This window comes from Rhinatrema bivittatum, chromosome 8, assembly GCF_901001135.1.
Source record: "Rhinatrema bivittatum chromosome 8, aRhiBiv1.1, whole genome shotgun sequence".
Taxonomy (NCBI): domain Eukaryota; kingdom Metazoa; phylum Chordata; class Amphibia; order Gymnophiona; family Rhinatrematidae; genus Rhinatrema; species Rhinatrema bivittatum.
In genome coordinates, this window is record NC_042622.1 from 89,829,310 (window position 1) to 89,847,964 (window position 18,655).

Genomic DNA, 18,655 nt, shown 5'->3' on the forward strand with positions numbered 1-18,655 from the left:
CCGGCCACACACATAACCCCGTTACGCACCAAAGTGCTGGGCCCAGATAAAGGCAGGGAGGGGGCAGGGAGGGGCGGGGCTGGAGGCAGCCAGTACAGCGGTCATTTGCTGCTCTGCTGGGAAGCACGCACCAGCAGGGTGCCGGTGCGCACAACTTGCTACTGCTGCTGTTGAGGAGCAAAAGGTAAAAAAAAATCAGGGGTTAGATAGGATAGGGATAGGGGGTGGGGAAAAGAGGGGAAGAGGAAGGGAAGTTTGGTAGGGGGTAGGGAACTGGGGAAGGGAACTGGGGAAGGCCGGAATGTATCGCCTTTTTTTCCAGATGTATCTTTTGAAACATAGGCTAGATGTAAGCAATTGCTGCAGATGAGGCAGGATGTGCTTAATATTCATGGTGAATTTTTTCTTCATTTTCTTTGTAAGTGCCTTGTGAAATTTGAAAATGAATGTTACTTTTTTTTTTTAACCTTTCACAGCCGAAAAAGTTTCTTGATGCAAAAATTGCAGTTGGTGTTGCTAATGCTTCCACCTAGGAATTGTTATGTAAATTTGCTAGATTTATGTTGTGTCCATCGGTCGCAGACGGCTGCAACCGCTCTGCCTTACCTCTCTTCTTCCCTTTTCCTCCTCCTTGGGCAAGATAGCTACCTCCGCTGCCGAGTGCCGAGGGCCTTGGCATCTCCAGCTCAGCATGGGCTTCCCAGTCCGCCATGCTCATCTCCTACGTTCAAATACATGTCATGGTGGGAACCTCAGGGGCGTCCCCACCACATGACATCAATACCTCCAGGTATTTAAAGTCTCCGCTACGCTTCCACCTTTGAGTTAGCAAAGACTATGGTCTAGCTTCTCTGATCCGCTCTAAGCTGCTCGCTTAGACGCTGCTCTACATTCCAGGGCCTCGCTCCATTAGAAGCTCTAGACACCTGTTCCTCGGGGGTCTCTCGCTTTCATCACCCTTCGGGGTCTCTACTAATTAGACAACCGCTCCTCGGGGGTCTCTCTCTCTTATTCTTTTCAGGATCTCAGGACTATCAGGTACTCACTCCTCAAGTACCTCTAGTATCCTGCACCACGGACCTTCGGTCCCTCCATCTTCACTACCAGGAAGACGCCTGCGCTACGTTCCAGTGAATACCTTTATGATCCGGTTCTCCAACTCCACCCACCAGGCTCGGCTTATCCCGCACTGCGGGGTCCTATCTACCTTGAACATCTGGGTGAGATATCAACATCTGAGATTGTCAGAACGTATTGGCACCTTGCCGGACTCCAGTGCCTTTCCTTCCTGCCTCATACCATCTATCTACAGCAGTACAATAAAGCTTTCTACCTACAAGTGTCCACTCTCTGCGTTTAGCCTATCGCTGTGGTTCCCCACGGGGCCCCTCCCCGTGGGAGGAGTCATCTCCACTGTGACTAAGGGTCCACAATGCCACAAACACAACAATGTATTTGTATGCCTCTAGGAATGTTCCTTTTCTTTACTTTTTTATTTCATTGTTAATCTGGCTTCTTGATATTTCTGATTTCTCCCAGTTCCATTGTGGGCTTAAAAGAGGATTATTAGAGATATTATAATTTCTGTTTATTATTATTCAGTATTGTATTTACTGGTTAATTCAGTAACCTAATTGCTTTATATTAATGTATTATTTGTTAAAATTGAATAAATATTTCGTTTACAAAAAAAAATTAAAGAGGACATTTTCAAAGTCATTTACATGGGTAAATAATGATTTATCTGGCCAAATTAAAAATCCCCATCCTCAGTTTTGACTGGAATGATCGCATAGGTTCCATGGTGTGCATACTGTTGGTGGTGGACCAGAAGCGTTCCTCTGGGCATGTTTAGGTCGAGGGAGGAAAACTGTGTGCAGACATTCTGTTTTCAAATGTGTGTGCGCAGGGTGTACAGATGCCTTTGACATGCTCACTTGGGACTTACTAATCTCCAATGAAAAAAAACGCAGGTAGTTTGCTTTGGAAAATTTAGATAAAGTGCATGCATTAAAACCACCTGCATGGTTTGCAACTAAGTGGGTTGTTTGAGAATTGCCCTCCCAATGTTTTTCGATAAATATTTAAATTTTGATTTATTTTTTTTTTATGAAATGGGTTAAATAAAGAAAACAAGACCTTCCTGACTGCAAGAACATAATTCAAGTAGAAGAAATGAGGATATAATTGAATGGATATAATCATAGCATGCAAGGGATGCTTACCCCCATTTACTTCTACCCTTAATTCAATACCCTTATCCCACAATCCTGTGGGAGCACTGAGAGGAGAGGATCACCTTGCTGGTGGCTGAAAGGAATCAGTTAGTTTTGTTTGGGAATTTTTTTTAAAGTATTGAGGAGACTTAAACTATTGGGGTATATTAATTAGTGTGTTTGTTTTTTAAATAGTGTTTATAAACAGAAGCTAGTATTTGCTTTTTTAAATAGTATTTGTTTTTTGTTTTTCTAAATAGTAAAGCAGCTAATAATCAAGTTAGTGTGTTTGTTTTCCCAACCCTTCCACCTCCTCCCACCCACCCCTTGCTCATCCTTTAATTTATTATTATTATTATTATTATTTGAGTTTTTTTCTATACCGGCATTCGCGATGGGGATCGCATCATGCCGGTTTACAATTAACAAGGTGTGACAAAGGAAAATAATAACATTAACAGGTGCTAAAAAGAAAAACATAGCAGTTACAATAAAACAGGGACGAGATACAACGTGGAACGGTGAAGCGGCGATAGTAGTAAACAGAGAAAAAAGAAAACTGCCAACCTGGCAAAGTTATTGGTTACCCTGTTGGGTGATCAGAATTGCTTAAGGAGAATTAGGGATTCAGTTGGTGTCTGGAAAGGCTTTCATAAATAACCAGGTTTTATAGGCAGGTGCCACTTTCACACACACACACAAAATAAGCACTATAACTTCACGAATTTCCCACACCTTTTTGAGAGTTTGATCATTTCCTTGTAGGCCATTACCAGATATATAGGGGTAGATTTTAATAGATGCGCAATTTTCCACCTTGCGTGCGCCGAGCCGCGCTGCCTTTCCCCGTTCCCTCCCCCCTAGCCTAACCTTCCCACCCCTTCCCCTAACCGTTCCTCCCCCTAGCCCTACTCTAACCCCCTTGACCTTTGTCTTACCTTTGGCAGGCGCTAGTTGTGTGCACCGGCAGCCTGCTGGCACGCGTTTCTCCAACACAGCAGTAATGGCCGCTGTGTCAGAGGCCTCTGGCCCTGCCCCGCCCCCAGACCACCCTGCCCCTGGACCGCCCCTTTAGTAAAGCCCCGGGACTTACATGCGTCCCGGGGCTTTACGCGCATCGCCAGGCCTTTTTAAAATAGGCCCGGCATGCTTAAACCCCCCCCCCCTCTACGTGCGTAAGGCTTTTAAAATCCTGCCCATAGTGAATACACTAATACATTTAAAGGACCCTAATTAGACATATTCCTATTCCTATAGCAACCTAAAACTTAACTAGTAACTGAAGAAATTTGAGATGAAGGCAGCAGTCCAGCAGCAAGAGGGGGGCCTCCCAGTCTTTTTCATCGAGTGTCACATGTATGATTTTTTACCCACCAGTGAGAAATTGTACGTGTAATCTGATGCAAAGAGCTCCTGTCTCTCAGAAAACTAGTCTGATCTCTGGAGGCTAGCGTGGCAGACCGAGAGCCAAGTCCCAACTTCAGTCTGGCAGCTCTGGTGCTGCCTTGGAGGAAGAAGGTGGTCTAATGATCAGAGAGCATCAACCTGGTATAGAGAAAAGGATCCTGTAGCAAAGACCTGCTCTCCAGGTAGTGCATTGTCCTCTCGCACCAAGGATGTGTCTCCCAGGGCTACTGCCCAGGAGCGAAGAGTTAGGTCGGCCGTCATAGTTGGTGATTCAATTATTAGGAATGTAGACAGCCGGGTGGCTGGTGGGCGTGAGGATCACCTTGTAACATGCCTACCTGGTGCAAAGGTGGGGGACCTCATGTGTCACCTAGATAGGATTTTAGACAGTGCTGGGGAGGAGCCAGTTGTCGTGATACATGTGGGCACCAACGACATAGGAAAATGTGGGAGGGAGATTCTGGAAGCCAAATTTAGGCTCTTAGGTAGAAATCGAGAACCTCCAGGATAGCATTTTCTGAAATACTCCCTGTTCCACGTGCAGGTCCCCAGAGGCAGGCAGAGCTCCGGGATCTCAATGCTTGGATGAGACGATGGTGCAAGGAAGAGGGATTCAGTTTTGTAAGGAACTGGGGATCCTTTTGGGGAAGGGGGAGTCTTTTCCGAAGGGATGGGCTCCACCTTAACCAGGATGGAACCAAGCTGCTGGTTCTAACCTTTAAAAAGGAGATAGAGCTTTAAACTAGAACAAAGCCGACAGTCACTCAGCAGCACATAATTCGGAGGGAGGTATCTTCAAAGGAAACTAATGACGCATTAGAATTAGGGCATCCCAACAGCGAGGCTCCATTAATAAGAAAAGTAATCCAAGTGCCTGTAATTAAAAACTACGTTGAGCTAAAAGATTCATTGTAATTTATCTCTATCAATTAGAAAGCAGAATGAAAATACAAACAAAAAATACACTTTGAAATATCTGTATGCTAATACCAGAAGTCTTAGAAGTAAGATGGGAGAATTAGCATGTATAGCAGTGAATGATGACATAGACTTAACTGGCATCTGAGAGACATGGTGGAAGGAGGATAACCAATGGGACAGTGCTATACCGGGGTACAAATTATATCGCAATGACAGAGAGGTGCAACTGGGAGTCGAGGTGGCACTTTATGTCTGGGATGGCATAAAGTCCAACAGGATAAAGATCCTGCAAGAGACTAAATCCACAATCAAATCTTTATGGGTAGGAATCCTTTGAGTGTTGGGGAAGTGTATAGTGATAGGAGTATACTACTGTCCACCTGGCCAAGACAGTGAGACAGACAGTGAAATGCTAAGAGAAATAAGGGAAGCTACCCAAATTGGTAGTGCAGTAATAATGGGAGATTTCAATTACCTTAATATTGACTGGGTAAATGTAACATCAGGACATGCTAGAGAGATAAAGTTCCTAGATGGAATAAATGATAGCTTTATGGAGCAATTGGTTCTGGAACTGACGAGAGAGGGAACAATTTTAGATCTAATTCTTAGTGGAGCACAGGATTTGGTGAGACAGGTAATGGTGGTGGGGGCCACTTGGCAATAATGATCATAATATCATCAAATTTGAATTAATGACAGGAAGGGGGGGACAATAAGTAAATCTACAGCTCTAGCATTAAACTTTCAAAAGGGAAACTTTGATAAAATGAGAAAAATTGAAAAAAATTGAAAGGAGCAGCTACAAAGGTAAAAAGTGTACAAGAGGCGTGGACATTGTTAAAAAATACCATCCTAGAAGCACAGTCCAGATGTATTCTACACATTAAGAAAGGTGGAAGGCAAAATGATTACCGGCATGGTTAAAAGGTGAGGTGAAAGAGGCTATTTTAGCCAAAAAATCTTCATTCAAAAATTGGAAGAAGGATCCAAAGAAGAAAATAGGATAAAGCATAAGCGGCAAGCGCTGGCAAGTTAAATGTAAGACATTGATAAGACAGGCTAAGAGAGAATTTAAAACGAAGTTGCTCGTAGAGGCATTAACTCACAGTAAAAACTTTAAAAAATATATCTGAAGCAGAAAGCCTGCGAGGCAGTCAGTTGGACAGTTAGATGATCGAGGGGTTAAAGGGACACTTAGAGAAGATAAGGCCATCACGGAAAGATTAAATGATTTATTTGCTTCGGTGTTTACTGAAGAGGATGTTGGGGAGATACCCATTCCAGAGAAGGTTTTCAATGGTAATGATTCAGATGAACCGAACCAAATCAAGGTGAACCTAGAAGATGTGGTAGGCCTGATTAACAAACTGAAGTGTAGTAAATCACCTGGACTGGATGGTACACACCCCAGGGTTTTAAAGGAACTAAAAAATGAAATTTCAGATCTATTAGTTAAAATGTGTAATCTATCATTAAAATCATCCATTGTACCTGAAGACTGGAGGGTGGCTAATATAACCCCAATATTTAAAAAGGGCTCCAGGAGTGATCCAGCAAACTACAGACCAGTTAGCCTGACTTCAGTGCCAGGAAAAATAGTGGAAAGTGTTCTAAAGATCAAAATCACAGAACACATAGAAAGACATGGTTTAATGGAACAAAGTCAGCATGGCTTTACCCAAGGCAAGGCTTGCCTCAGAAATCTGCTTCACTTTTTTGAAGGAGTTAATAAACATGTAGATATAAGTGAACCGGTAAATATAGTGTATTTGGATTTTCAGAAGGCATTTGATAAAGTTCCTCATGAGAAGCTTCGAATAAAAATAAAAAGTAATGGGATAGGTGGCGATGTCCTTTTGTGGATTACAAACTGGTTAAAAGACAGGAAACAAAGAATAGGATTAAATGGACAATTTTCTCAGTGGAAAAGAGTATACAGTGGAGTGCCTTAAGGATCTGTACTAGGACCCATGCTTTTCAATATATTTATAAATTATCTGGAAAGGAATACGACGAGTGAGGTTATCAAATTTTCAGATGATACAAAATCACAAGCGGATTGTGATAAATTGCAGGAGGACTTTGTGAGACTGGAAAATTGGGCATCCAAATGACAGATGAAATTTTATATGGATAAGTGCAAGGTGATACATATAGGGAAAAATAACCTATGCTGTAGTTACACGATGTTAGGTTCCATTTTAGGAGCTACCGCCCAGGAAAGAGATCTAGGCATCATAGTGGATAATACTTTGAAATCATCGGCTCAGTGTGCTGTGGCAGTCAAAAAAGCAAACAGAATGTTAGGAATTATTAGGAAGGGAATGGTGAATAAAATGGAGGATGTCATAATGCCTCTGTATCACGCCATGGTGAGACTGCACCTTGAATACTGGGTACAATTCTGGTCGCAGTATCTCAAGAAATAGATAGTTAGGGCGACCAAAATTATAAAGGGGATGGAACTGCACCCCTATGAGGAAAGTCTAAAGAAGTTAGGGCTGTTCAGCTTGGAGAAGAGACAACTGATGGGGGATATGATAGAGGACTTTAAAATCATGAGAGGTCAAGAATGGGTAAATTTGAATCAGTTATTTACTCTTTCGGATAATAGAAAGACTAGGGGGGCACTCCATGAAGTTAGCATATAGCACATTTAAAACTAATCAGAGAAAATTTGTTTTCACTCAGTGCACAATTATTTATTTATTTATTTATTTATTTAAAGTCTTTTCTATACCGTCGTTAAGCGGGTGCCATCACAACAGTTCACAATAGGGCACAAAAACTATGTGTAAAATCCAGTATCTGGAATTCTAAACTCTTAAACAGGTGCCATTAATTTACTGTAACATAGTTTCATTAAAAAAAATATAATTTGGTGAGTGTTATAAGTCATGTCCAGTTTCCTCTTACTCGGTTATGAGATATCGTACTACTTTATTTTGGTTCTTTGTTGTTTAAAAAGAAAGAATAGTTTAGGATAAAGTAATGAGATGCACACACTTAAAGAAACAAGGTGTGTGAGTGTGAGCTAGACTGACTGCAACCAAAATTTCCCTGTTTTCTGCTCTCAGTTCTCTTTGTGGTATGCTTGCTTAAATAGCCATGTTTTTAAACTTTTTTTGAAGGTTTTGATGTTACTTTGTAGTCTGATTTCTAATGGCATATTGAAATCAGACAAATTAAACACAGAGGCCTCCAACAGAGCGGCCATTGCAGCTCTGTCTGAGGATTGCGTGCTGGCAGTCGACCGGCAGGCGCAAAAGGTAAAATAAAGGTCGGGGGGTTAGAGTAGGGCTGGGGGGGGGGGGGGGGAAGGTCAGGGACAGGAAGTTCCCTCTCAGGCCACTCCGATTTCGGTGCAGCCGGGGAGGGGGAAGGCAGCGCGGCTCGGCACATGCAAGGTGCATAACTGTGCACCCCCTTGCGCGCCAACCCAGGATTTTATAACATGCGCACGTTCCTTTTAAAATCTACCCCTATATTTTTGTGTTTGTTTATTATGCTGCCATCCGGTGTCATCTTGTGATATTGCACAGCTTAGATTTTCTGCAGGGTTTAAGTTCCCTGCCCTGATTAATGTTTGAATATTTCTGAACTTCCTACTGGATCTGATCCTGTTTGCTCTGTTTCCCCTCTATGCCTTCCCCCTTCCTATTTATCCCTTCACCCAAGGAATACCTGGGACAATTTATTTCCTGCAGAGATTTTCAGTTGAAAGTAGGCTCTTAGTAGGCTAACAGCTTGTTCTCCTTCTCTTTCATGCTCTGAGAGGCATCATCCTTTCACCTTTTATTTACTATTAATCCACAACTACTGTTAACTTTCAAAGAAACGTATTATGGTTGTATCAGTCTCATCAACCTGTTCAGCTACTCTTGGGACCTTCGTAACTACTGTGAGTGCTGAACTGTTCTTCATGCAAATCTTTTTGGTAACCAAGAACTGTGTTTATCTGATATCTGCTCCTGGGGTACGCTTTAAGATTCTAGTACTAGTCTTCAAAGCTCTTAATGGCTTATCTTCTTTCCGTATGACTTCTGTGGTTCAGGGATATTCTCCAACTTGAAACCTTCGGTCCTCTCAGAAGCACTTATTAGAAATCCCTTCCTTAAAACTATCCCAATTAGTTCAGTCTAGGGAATGTATTTTCAAAATACCTGGCCCTGAGCTTTGGAATAGTCTTCCTATAGAGATCAGGGCTGAGAAGGATCTCCACCACTTTAGAAAGCTTCTTAATACACATCTGTTTACCCTTGCATTTCCATCTCGATGCTCTGAATCTTGTTGTAATTTTATGGCCAATGTCTTACTGTATTATGATTTTATTTTGTATGTTTAGCATTTATTTATTTATTTAGCATTTTTCTATACCGACTTTCCAATAACAGAATTATTGATCAATTCGGTTTACATTCTAAACAATAACAGTGACAAGTAAATGTCTTACAATGAACAGGTCGAATTAACTTGGATTAAGATATATGGGGTTAATAACATAATTAAAAGGTACGGTGCCTAATGAAGTCTAGATAAACAGGTGGTAGTATAAAGTTATTAGATATTAGACTGCCAAAGATCATGTGATTTCTAGAGAAGGTCTATATAGTTCTCTAGCGTGTTACCATGGAGGGGATCATTGGCAGGGATATTCCGCAAGTTGATGTTATGGGAAAGCTTGGTTGAATAACCAAGTCTTGAGTCGTTTTTTAAATGTAGTGGAGCATTGCACTGATCTGAGATCTGACGGGAGAGTGTTCCAGATTTTAGGACCAGCTGTGGAGAAAGCTCTTTTACTTAATGCTGACTTCATCGGTGGGATTTGAAGGTTGTTTTTGTAGGCTTGTCTCACTGGTCTGGTAGAGGTGTGGAGTTGGAGAGGGAATTTGAGCTCGAGTGGTGCCAGGTTGTGTAGTGCCTTGTGTGTTACTGAGAGCACTTTGAATAGTATTCTGAATTTGACGGGAAGCCAGTGTAGGCTTTTTAAGACGGGTGAGATGTGGTCTCTTTTGTTGGACTTGGTTAAGATCCTCGCTGCAGCGTTTTGCAGCATCTGTAGCGGTTTTATGGCGTTGGCAGGGAGACCCAGTAGAAGTGAGTTGCAGTAATCTATTTTCGTGAGAATGATTGCTTGTAGAACTAATCGGAAGTCTTTAAAATGTAGGAGAGGTCTCAGTCTTTTTAGGACTTGTAATTTGAAGAATCCGTCCTTTACGATGTTGTTTATGAGTGATCTGTAATTCATTTGATTGTCAAGTATAACTCCTAGATTTCTGACTTGTGGGGTCATTGTTAATTGAGAGGACATGATGGTACTTGGAAGTGTGTAGGTTCCGTTTTGGGAGATGAGGAGATATTCTGTTTTGTTTTGATTAAGGATCAGGTTGAAGCTAGTAAATAAGTTGTTGATGGCTTGTTGGCAAGAGTTCCAGAAGTCCAGAGTTTTTTGGAGAGATTCAGTAATTGGAATCAGTATCTGAACATCGTCTGCGTATAAGTAATGGATGAGATTTAGGTTGATGAGGAGCTGGCAGAGTGGTAGAAGGTAAATATTGAATAAGGTTGGAGAGAGTGACGATCCTTGTGGGACTCCTAAGTTGCAGGTGACTGGTTGAGATTCTTCCTTGTTGACCTTGACCTTATACTGTCTGTTCTGTAGGAACGATTTGAACCAGTTGAGGGCCTCATCTCTAATACCAATGTCTGACAGACAATCTATTAATGTGTTATGATTGACCGTGTCAAATGCTGCTGTATGTTAATATGCTTTGTATTGTTTTTGTTTCATTTGATGGTTTTTAAGACTATGTATGTTGATTAGAATCCACTAAGATTTGTGGATCAGCAGACTATAAATTGGTTCAAATAAATAAATAAATAAATAAATAGATTGTCTAGAGGTTCTAACTAGATATCATACGCCGAGGGCAGTAAACATGGAAAACATTATCAGGTAAATTTTCAAAAGGATTTACATATGTAAACGTAACTACTATTATAGCAATTTTCAAAAGCCTTTTACGCATGTAAAGTGCACTTACGTGAGCAAATCCTATGAACAATTCAATGGCATATATATTATACCAATTTTCAAAAGCCCACTTACTTGAGCAAAGTGCATTTACTGAAGTAAAACTCAACATAAGAACATGCCATACTGGGTCAGACCAAGGGTTCATCAAGCCCAGCATCCTGTTTCCAACAGTGGCCAATCCAGGCCATAAGAACCTGGCAAGTACCCAAAAACTAAGTCTATTCCATGTTACTGTTGCTAGTAATAGCAGTGGCTATTTTCTAAGTCAACTTAATTAAAGCTTGACTAGTACATACTTTTCACTCCCCTCCCTTTTTCCCTAAGCCGGATTTAAACTCACCACCTGGGGGGACTCAGAGCACCATCCCTTACTGCCCCGGCTACCAGCATGCACACAAGTACGTGTGTAAATTATTTTTAAAATCAGGCACTATTTGTGCACCCCATCACCACAAACTCCATGTTCAGCCTCATAGATTAACACTAGCCCAGGAATGTCATTCCACCTCTGACCAGGAGTTGACATATTGAGCATTAAGAAAACATGGGTTAAGCCTATGCACCTGTTTGCATTGGGGAGTACTTGCTAATGCCTTCATTAGTAGCAGATTTAGCCATTAACCAATACACATTGCTTTACATGCACATTTCTTGGGTGCAACATTCCCTGTTGCAATGAGACTAAAGCTGGTGCACAAAAAATGTGAACACAACTGCAGGCTAAACTGTGTGCTTTCATGCCCTGTTTGTTAATATTTTCTTCCAGTGATAGCTCCATGTGCCCCTGATTTGTGGGTGGGATTTTATCTTATTTATTCCCCTTCCCTACCCATTAGAAACAGGAGAATAAAAGACACCCCACTGAGTCCTTAATTGAAAGGAATTTTTCAGTTGGCTTAATAGTAGGCAGGGCTTTGCAAACTGTCAGCTCATATTTTGATACCGTACTTCTGCATTAATGTCTGGCTGCAGTTGTGACAGTACACGTTTGCCCACACGGGTCTGGTTTCACACTTGGAGAGTAAACAAAGGACTTCGGCATTTGTAATCCTAGAAGCTGGGAAACATACTTACGGTGGGTTCATTATGTTCGGCTGGGAATAATTCATTCTGAAAAGAAGGATAAAAGTAATTAGGTGTGAATAAGAGGAAGAAGAAGGAGTAAGAGGAAAGAAGAGGAGATGGCAAGGCCAGAGAAGCTTTTCTGGGGTTTTTTTGGTATAAAAGAATGAATGTAATTAATTTGTTGTAACCTACCCTGGTATAAGGAACTAGCAGGCTGATGCAGTACTGTGCACTCAGGCTAGTGCATAGGTTAACCCGTGATTGGACACATGTCCATAACTCCTTATGCAATAAGGGGATTAGCACGTCCAAAACACGCATCCAAACCAGCGCATAGCTAATAGCACTCATCACATGTAATGAGAAATTACTACTTACCCGATAATTTCCTTTTCTTTAGGACAGACAGATGAATCCAGAACCAGTGGGTTATCTACCTCTACCAGCAGATGGAGACAGAGCAAACTGACATCACAGTAGAGCCGGTGGAGCCGCTGATTGAACGCCGCGGCTCCACCTGCGCCCACCCGGCCGACCTGACACTGTCCTTGCCCATCCGGCTCACTGCTATCGGCAGGGGCGACCCATCGGGGTCCAAGCCCGAGGCCGTAGCCAAGCACCAGCGGCCTACCTGCATCCGGGACTGCTCCCTCGCCGCACGACGCCACCGGACCGCCCCTCCTGGACTCCTTACTTCCGCCGCTGAAGGCCCTTTAAAACTGCAGGCAAGTCAGTCCTTTCTCTCTCCTGCGCCCGACCGCTGATTGAACGCCGCGGCTCCACCTGCGCTCACCCGGCCGACCCGACGCCGCCCTCACCCGTCCGGCTCTCTGCTATCGGCAGGGGCGACCCATCGGGGTCCGAGCCCAAGGCTTAGCCGAGCACCAGCGGCCTACCTGCACGACACCACTGGACCGCCCCTCCTGGACGCCTCACTTCCGACGCTGAAGGCCCTTTAAAACTGTCGGCCAGCCCTAGGCGCATCACGCCGGGCGTCCCACGCCGAAGGAGCGCCCCTTTGTGCCAACTTGGTGCCCTTTGTGCCTACCCTCATCTTAATCTCGTCCCCCTCCCCCTCCTCCATTGCTCCACCCAGTATCACTTCCACCGCCATTCTATTCCTCACTCTTAATAAATTATCTGCAGCTCCACACCCCATCCCCGCTAACCCGAACTGTTGCCTCTTTTGCCACCCCTCCATCAATTGCCTTCCCCCTCCAATACCCTGGCCGCCCCCCCGGCCAGGTACACCTCCCATCATCCTGCTCACGAACAACATCTCATTATACTATACACATCAATGCGCCTCACCATATTCCTATCCTTAAACACTATACAACCCCAATCTGTGCGCCACGGCTCACCACCCCCTACGAACACCGCCGACCCCTACTCCCCATCATGACTTCCCCCCTAACTCAACTAATTGGCCTCTCAACTTTCACAATCCTCCTCCTAAATGCCCAGTCCATTGTCAAAAAAGCCAGCCTACTTAATGACATCCTCATTGATGATAGTCCTGATATCTGCGCCATCACTGAAACATGGCTACAGAACTGAGACTCAGTCCTAATAAACCAACTCCCAACCAACCTATATAATATATTCTCCATTCCCAGACTCAAAAAAAGAGGAGGAGGCCTCCTGCTTGCCGCCAAAAAGCAATTCAACTTAACCCTCCAACCCATTGCGCCCCCCCCCCCCACAGACTTGAAATTGGTCTATTTAAATCACCCACCCTCCAAACTTGCCTAATTTACGCACCTCCTGGGCTACTTGAATACGACCCATCCCCCTTGATCGAATACATCACTAAAACCTAGACATACACTCCCCCGCCATTATCCTCGGGGATCTTAATCTCCATGTTGACAAAATTCCCCTTACAGCATCATGCGAGTCTCTGCTCACATCCCTGGATATGCTAGGCCTCAAATAGATCATCGCTAACCCCACCCACAAGGCAGGCCATACCCTGGACCTCATCTTTACCAATGCCCTGATCCAACCCGACCCCCCCACTTGCCAACCCATCCCTTGGTCTGACCATTTCGGAATTGAAACCACATGCTCCATCAAAGACACTCCCACTCCCACACCCCCAAAGAAAACTATCCATTTCCGGAAATCATGCAAATCAGTGGACCTCATATCAGCTCTCACCGGTGAACTTTCCAAACTAGATCTCACTGACGCTGAGTCCGCTCTCTCATCTTGGCATCAGCTCACCAACACCATAGCTAATGCTCTCTGCCCTAAACAATCCCGAGAAATCAACCCTGCTAACACTAAAAAGAAACCCTGGTACACCCCCGAGCTTAAAACCATGAAACACCATCTTAGGAAACTGGAAAAAAGATGGCGTAAAGAACAAACCCCGGCACTCCAATCCATGTTCCAATCTTACCTCCATTCCTATAAGGAAGCAATTGACAAGACAAAAAGGGACTTTCACGCCCAAAAGATCCACCATCTTAAATTTAATGCCCGGGCACTTTTCAAATTTGTTGCCTCTCTCACTAAAACCACTCCCACCCCCTTCCCTGACACTAACCACAAAACCAAATGCGAAGAGCTTGCCCTTTATTTTCACAAGAAAATAGAAACCATCATGGCATGTTTCCCCCCATCCCCTACATCTACCAATCCCCCCACCACAAACCCTTCTGCCACCTCACACACAAACCCCTCTACCACCTCACACACCTCCACCTCATCCCAGGCTGTCAATTCCTCCGCAGCACTCAACTCATTCGAGACCACTACACATATTGAGATAGAATCCATTCTTAAGAAAATCAAACTGGCCATACATCCCTCAGATACTATCCCCACCAAAACCTCTCTCACCATTCCTAATACCATCTCCAAACCTATTGCCAACATCGTCAACAGCTCTATCTCATCTGGCACTGTACCCAACCTACTTAAACAAGCCATAATTAAACCTATCCTAAAAAAAATGACTCTTGATCCAGCGGACCCAGCCAATTACTGTCCTACCTCCAACCTACCCTTCCTATCTAAAATCCTAGAAAAAATTATCAATAGGCAACTAACAAGCTACCTAGATGACCACCACATCCTCTTCCCATCCCAATACGGTTTTCGCCGACACCACAGCACCGAAACCCTCCTCATCTCCCTCTCCGACTATATCCTGAGGGCCCTTGATAAAGGCCAATCATATATCCTGGCCCTCCTGAACATATCCTCTGCAATTGACACGGTCAACCATAACATTTTAATTGAGCGCCTAAGAGAAATTGGAATATCTGGCACCGCACTCTGTTGGATTCATTCATACCTTACCAACAGACAATACAGAGTAAAAAGTGGGCACTGCGAATCAAAACCCATCAACTTGTTGCAAGGTGTTCCCCAAGGCTCCTCACTATCCTCCACCCTCTTCAATATATACCTCCTTCCCCTCTGTCATCTTCTATCAGGACTCGGCCTTCCGCACTTTATATATGCTAGAGATGTGAATCGTGTGATCGATCGTCTTAACAATCGATTTCGGCTGGGGGGGGAGGGAATCGGATCGTCGCGGTTTTGTTTTTGTAAATATCGTGTAAATCGTAAATCGGGGGAGGGCGGGAAAACCGGCACACTAAAACATCCCTAAAACCCACCCCAACCCTTTAAAATAAATCCCCCACCCTCCCGAACCCCCCCAAAATGTCTTAAATTACCTGGGGTCCAGTGGGGGGGGGGGGGTCCCGTTGTGATCTTCCACTCTCGGGCCACGGGTGCGTTGATAGAAATGGCGCCGGCGCCATTTTGGTTCCTGTCCCCCGACGTCACGAGCGAGGAGATCGCTCCCGGACCCCCGCTGGACCCCCAGGGACTTTTGGCCAGCTTGGGGGGCCTCCTGACCCCCACAAGACTTGCCAAAAGTCCAGCGGGGGTCCAGGAACGACCTCCTGCACTCGAATCGTGTTGCCGTACGGCAATATGGCCATATGGCCAGCGCCATTTTGCAAAATGGCGCAGGCCGTACGGCAACACGATCGAGTGCAGGAGGTCATTCCCGGACCCCCGCTGGACTTTTGGCAAGTCTTGTGGGGGTCAGGAGGCCCCCCCAAGCTGGCCAAAAGTCCATGGGGGTCCAGCGGGGGTCCGGGAGCGATCTCCTACGCTCGTGACGTCAGGGGAGAGGAACCAAAATGGCGCCAGCGCCATTTCTATCAACGCACCCGTGGCCCGAGAGTGGAAGATCACAACGGGACCCCCCACTGGACCCCAGGTAATTTAAGACATTTTGGGGGGGTTCGGGAGGGTGGGGGATTTATTTTAAAGGGTCGGGGTGGGTTTTAGGGTTGTTTTATTGTGCCGGTTTTCCTGCCCTCCCCCTTCCCCTCCCCTTCCTGCCCTCCCCCTTCCCCTTCCCCCGATTTACGATTTTTGACGATAAATCGGGGGAATTCCTATTAAATATCGCCTCTAACGATTTTTGACGATTTAAAATATATCGGACGATATTTTAAATCGTCAAAAAACGATTCACATCCCTAATATATGCAGATGATGTTCAGGTCCTCATACCCATAACCGCTACACTACCTAAGGCCTTGAAAACATAGGAATCTGCCCTCACAGCTATCAATTCCCTTCTCGCTGACAACTAACTCGCTCTTAATACCTCCAAAACAGAGCTCCTATACATCTCACCCACACACAACTGCACCAACCCTACACCCAACCCTCCCCACCCCACCGTCTCCTTCGCCCAACACGTTCGCAGCCTTGGCGTTATCCTAGATAACCACCATAACCTAAAAAAATCCATCAATTCCACCATGAAAGACGTTTTTTTCAAGCTCCACACCCTAAAAAAACCGAAACCCCTGCTCCACATAAATGATTTCCGCACAGTCCTCCAAGCCACCATCCTATCCAAGCTTGATTATTGCAATGCTATTCTCCTAGGCCTCCCCAAATACGCCCTACGGCCCCTTCAGATGCTCCAAAATTCGGCGGCATGTATCCTCACCAATGCCCACAGAGGTGATCACATCACCCCAGTCCTCAAACACCTACACTGGTTGCCCATCAACGCCCGGATCATATACAAATCCCTAACCATCATGCATAAAACTATCTACAACCATGACATGCCCTGGTTGAAAGAACTTCTCCAATTCTGTACCCCTAACAGACCTATCAGATCACAACACTGTGCCACGCTACACACTCCCTCCCCTAAAATGACAAAGCTTAAGTCCACCAAAGAACGTGCCCTCTCCATTGCCGGTCCCACCCTTTGGAACAAGATGCCTCCTAGTCTTCGCCAGGAGCCTTGCCCAAAAAGATTCAAACAGAACCTAAAAGACCTGGCTCTTTAAGCACACCTATACCTAACTCCCCCCCCCCCCTCCATGCACACGTCCCCTTCTCCCACCTCCCCCCCTGTAATTTCCTTGTAAATATCTTGTAAATACCTCCCTCAAACACAGTTAATCAATACTATAACTTGTATCCTGTTGTTACATATTGTTATGTGTTCTTTGTAAAGCTTCTTGCTGTATTAAGTTAACTGTAAACCGAGATGATGTTCCCAACAAATTTCGGTATATAAAAACGCTTAAATAAATAAATAAATATACTCCTGCAGTGGCATCAGCCTGCCAGTGTTCTCTTCAAAATCAACTGTGGATAGATTAGCAAAAAAACTTGATTAAAAACAGACAGCCATTTCTGTACTCAAACAACAAGAAACACCGAGTTCAGACAAGCATGTATTAACACTAGTCTAGGGACTGAATTAACCCTTACCAGTACTCCTTGGAAACACTTAGCCATGGAGGAGGACCATAGCCCAATCATTCAGCAGCCAAGGGCAGGAAGCTGGATTCATCTGTCTGTTCTAAAGAAAAGGAAATTATCAGGTATGTAGTAATTTCTCATTTCTTAGCATCCAGACAGATTAATCCAGAACCAGTGGGAAGTACCCAAGCTGCTCCTGAATAGGGTGGGAGTCTGCCCACAGTCCAGTCAAAACTGCATGTGCAAAGGCTATGTCCTCCCAGGACTGCACATCCAGACAATAAAACCTGGAAAAGGTGTGTAAGGAGGCCCACGTCACAGCTTGGCAAATGTTGACGGGAGACAACAATCTAACCTCCTCCCATGACACTGCCTGAGCCCTAGTGGAATGAGCCCTAACCTGAATGGGCAATGGCTTTTCAGCTGCCACATATGTGGCTGAGATCACCTCCTTAATCCAGCGAGTTATTGTAGCCCACAAAGCTGGTTCACCCTGTTTTCCTCCACCATGAAGGACGAACAGGTGATCCATCTTTCTGAAAGTTTTAGAAAACTCCAGATATCTCACGACATGTCTCTTGACATCAAAGAGACACAACAGGCAGTCTTCCTCTGCATCTCTTTCCTTAACCAAGGTTGGTAAGGAAATAGACTGATTCAAATGAAAATCTGAGACCTCTTTAGGCAAGCAGGAAGGAACAGTACGCATCTGTATCGCCCCTGGAGTCACCTGAAGGAACGGCTCCTGACAAGACAAGACATGCAACTCAGAAACTCAACACACGAAACAAATCTCCACCAGAAACACAGTTTTCAAGGTTATTAACCACAAGGAAAGGCTATCCAGTGGTCAAAACGTAGGACCCACCAAGAAAGCCAAATGAACTGGTAACTGCAAGGGAGGACGAAGATATTTCACTTCCTTCAGGAAACAAGACACATCAGGATGAGATGATAAGGATCCACCATTCACCTGGCCCCTGAAACAAGCAAGGAATAACCCTTTATTCAACCCATCCTTTAAAAATTCCATAATTAGCGGGATAACAACTGAATGAGGAAGCACTCCTCGATCTGCACACCAAGCCTCAAACATATGCCAAACCTAGGCTAAGAAAGTAGAGAACTTTCATGCTCGTAGCAAGGTGGCAATCACTGCAGAAGAATATCCATGCTTCAACAAGCGAGCCCTCTCAAGGTCTATACCATAAGACAAAACCAAGTCAGATCTTCGTGA

General features: G+C 44.5%; 1 protein-coding gene across 3 annotated transcripts in view; it reads right to left on the reverse strand.

Moving 5' to 3' along the window:
- LOC115098082 (histo-blood group ABO system transferase-like) overlaps positions 1-18,655 on the reverse strand; it is a 128,355-nt gene that overhangs the window by 41,014 nt on the left and 68,686 nt on the right. For all 3 annotated transcript variants that reach the window (XM_029614392.1, XM_029614391.1, XM_029614393.1), the window contains exon 5: positions 11,659-11,694. In XM_029614392.1, coding sequence (XP_029470252.1) covers positions 11,659-11,694 — 36 coding nt within the window. The remainder of the gene's footprint in view (positions 1-11,658; positions 11,695-18,655) is intronic.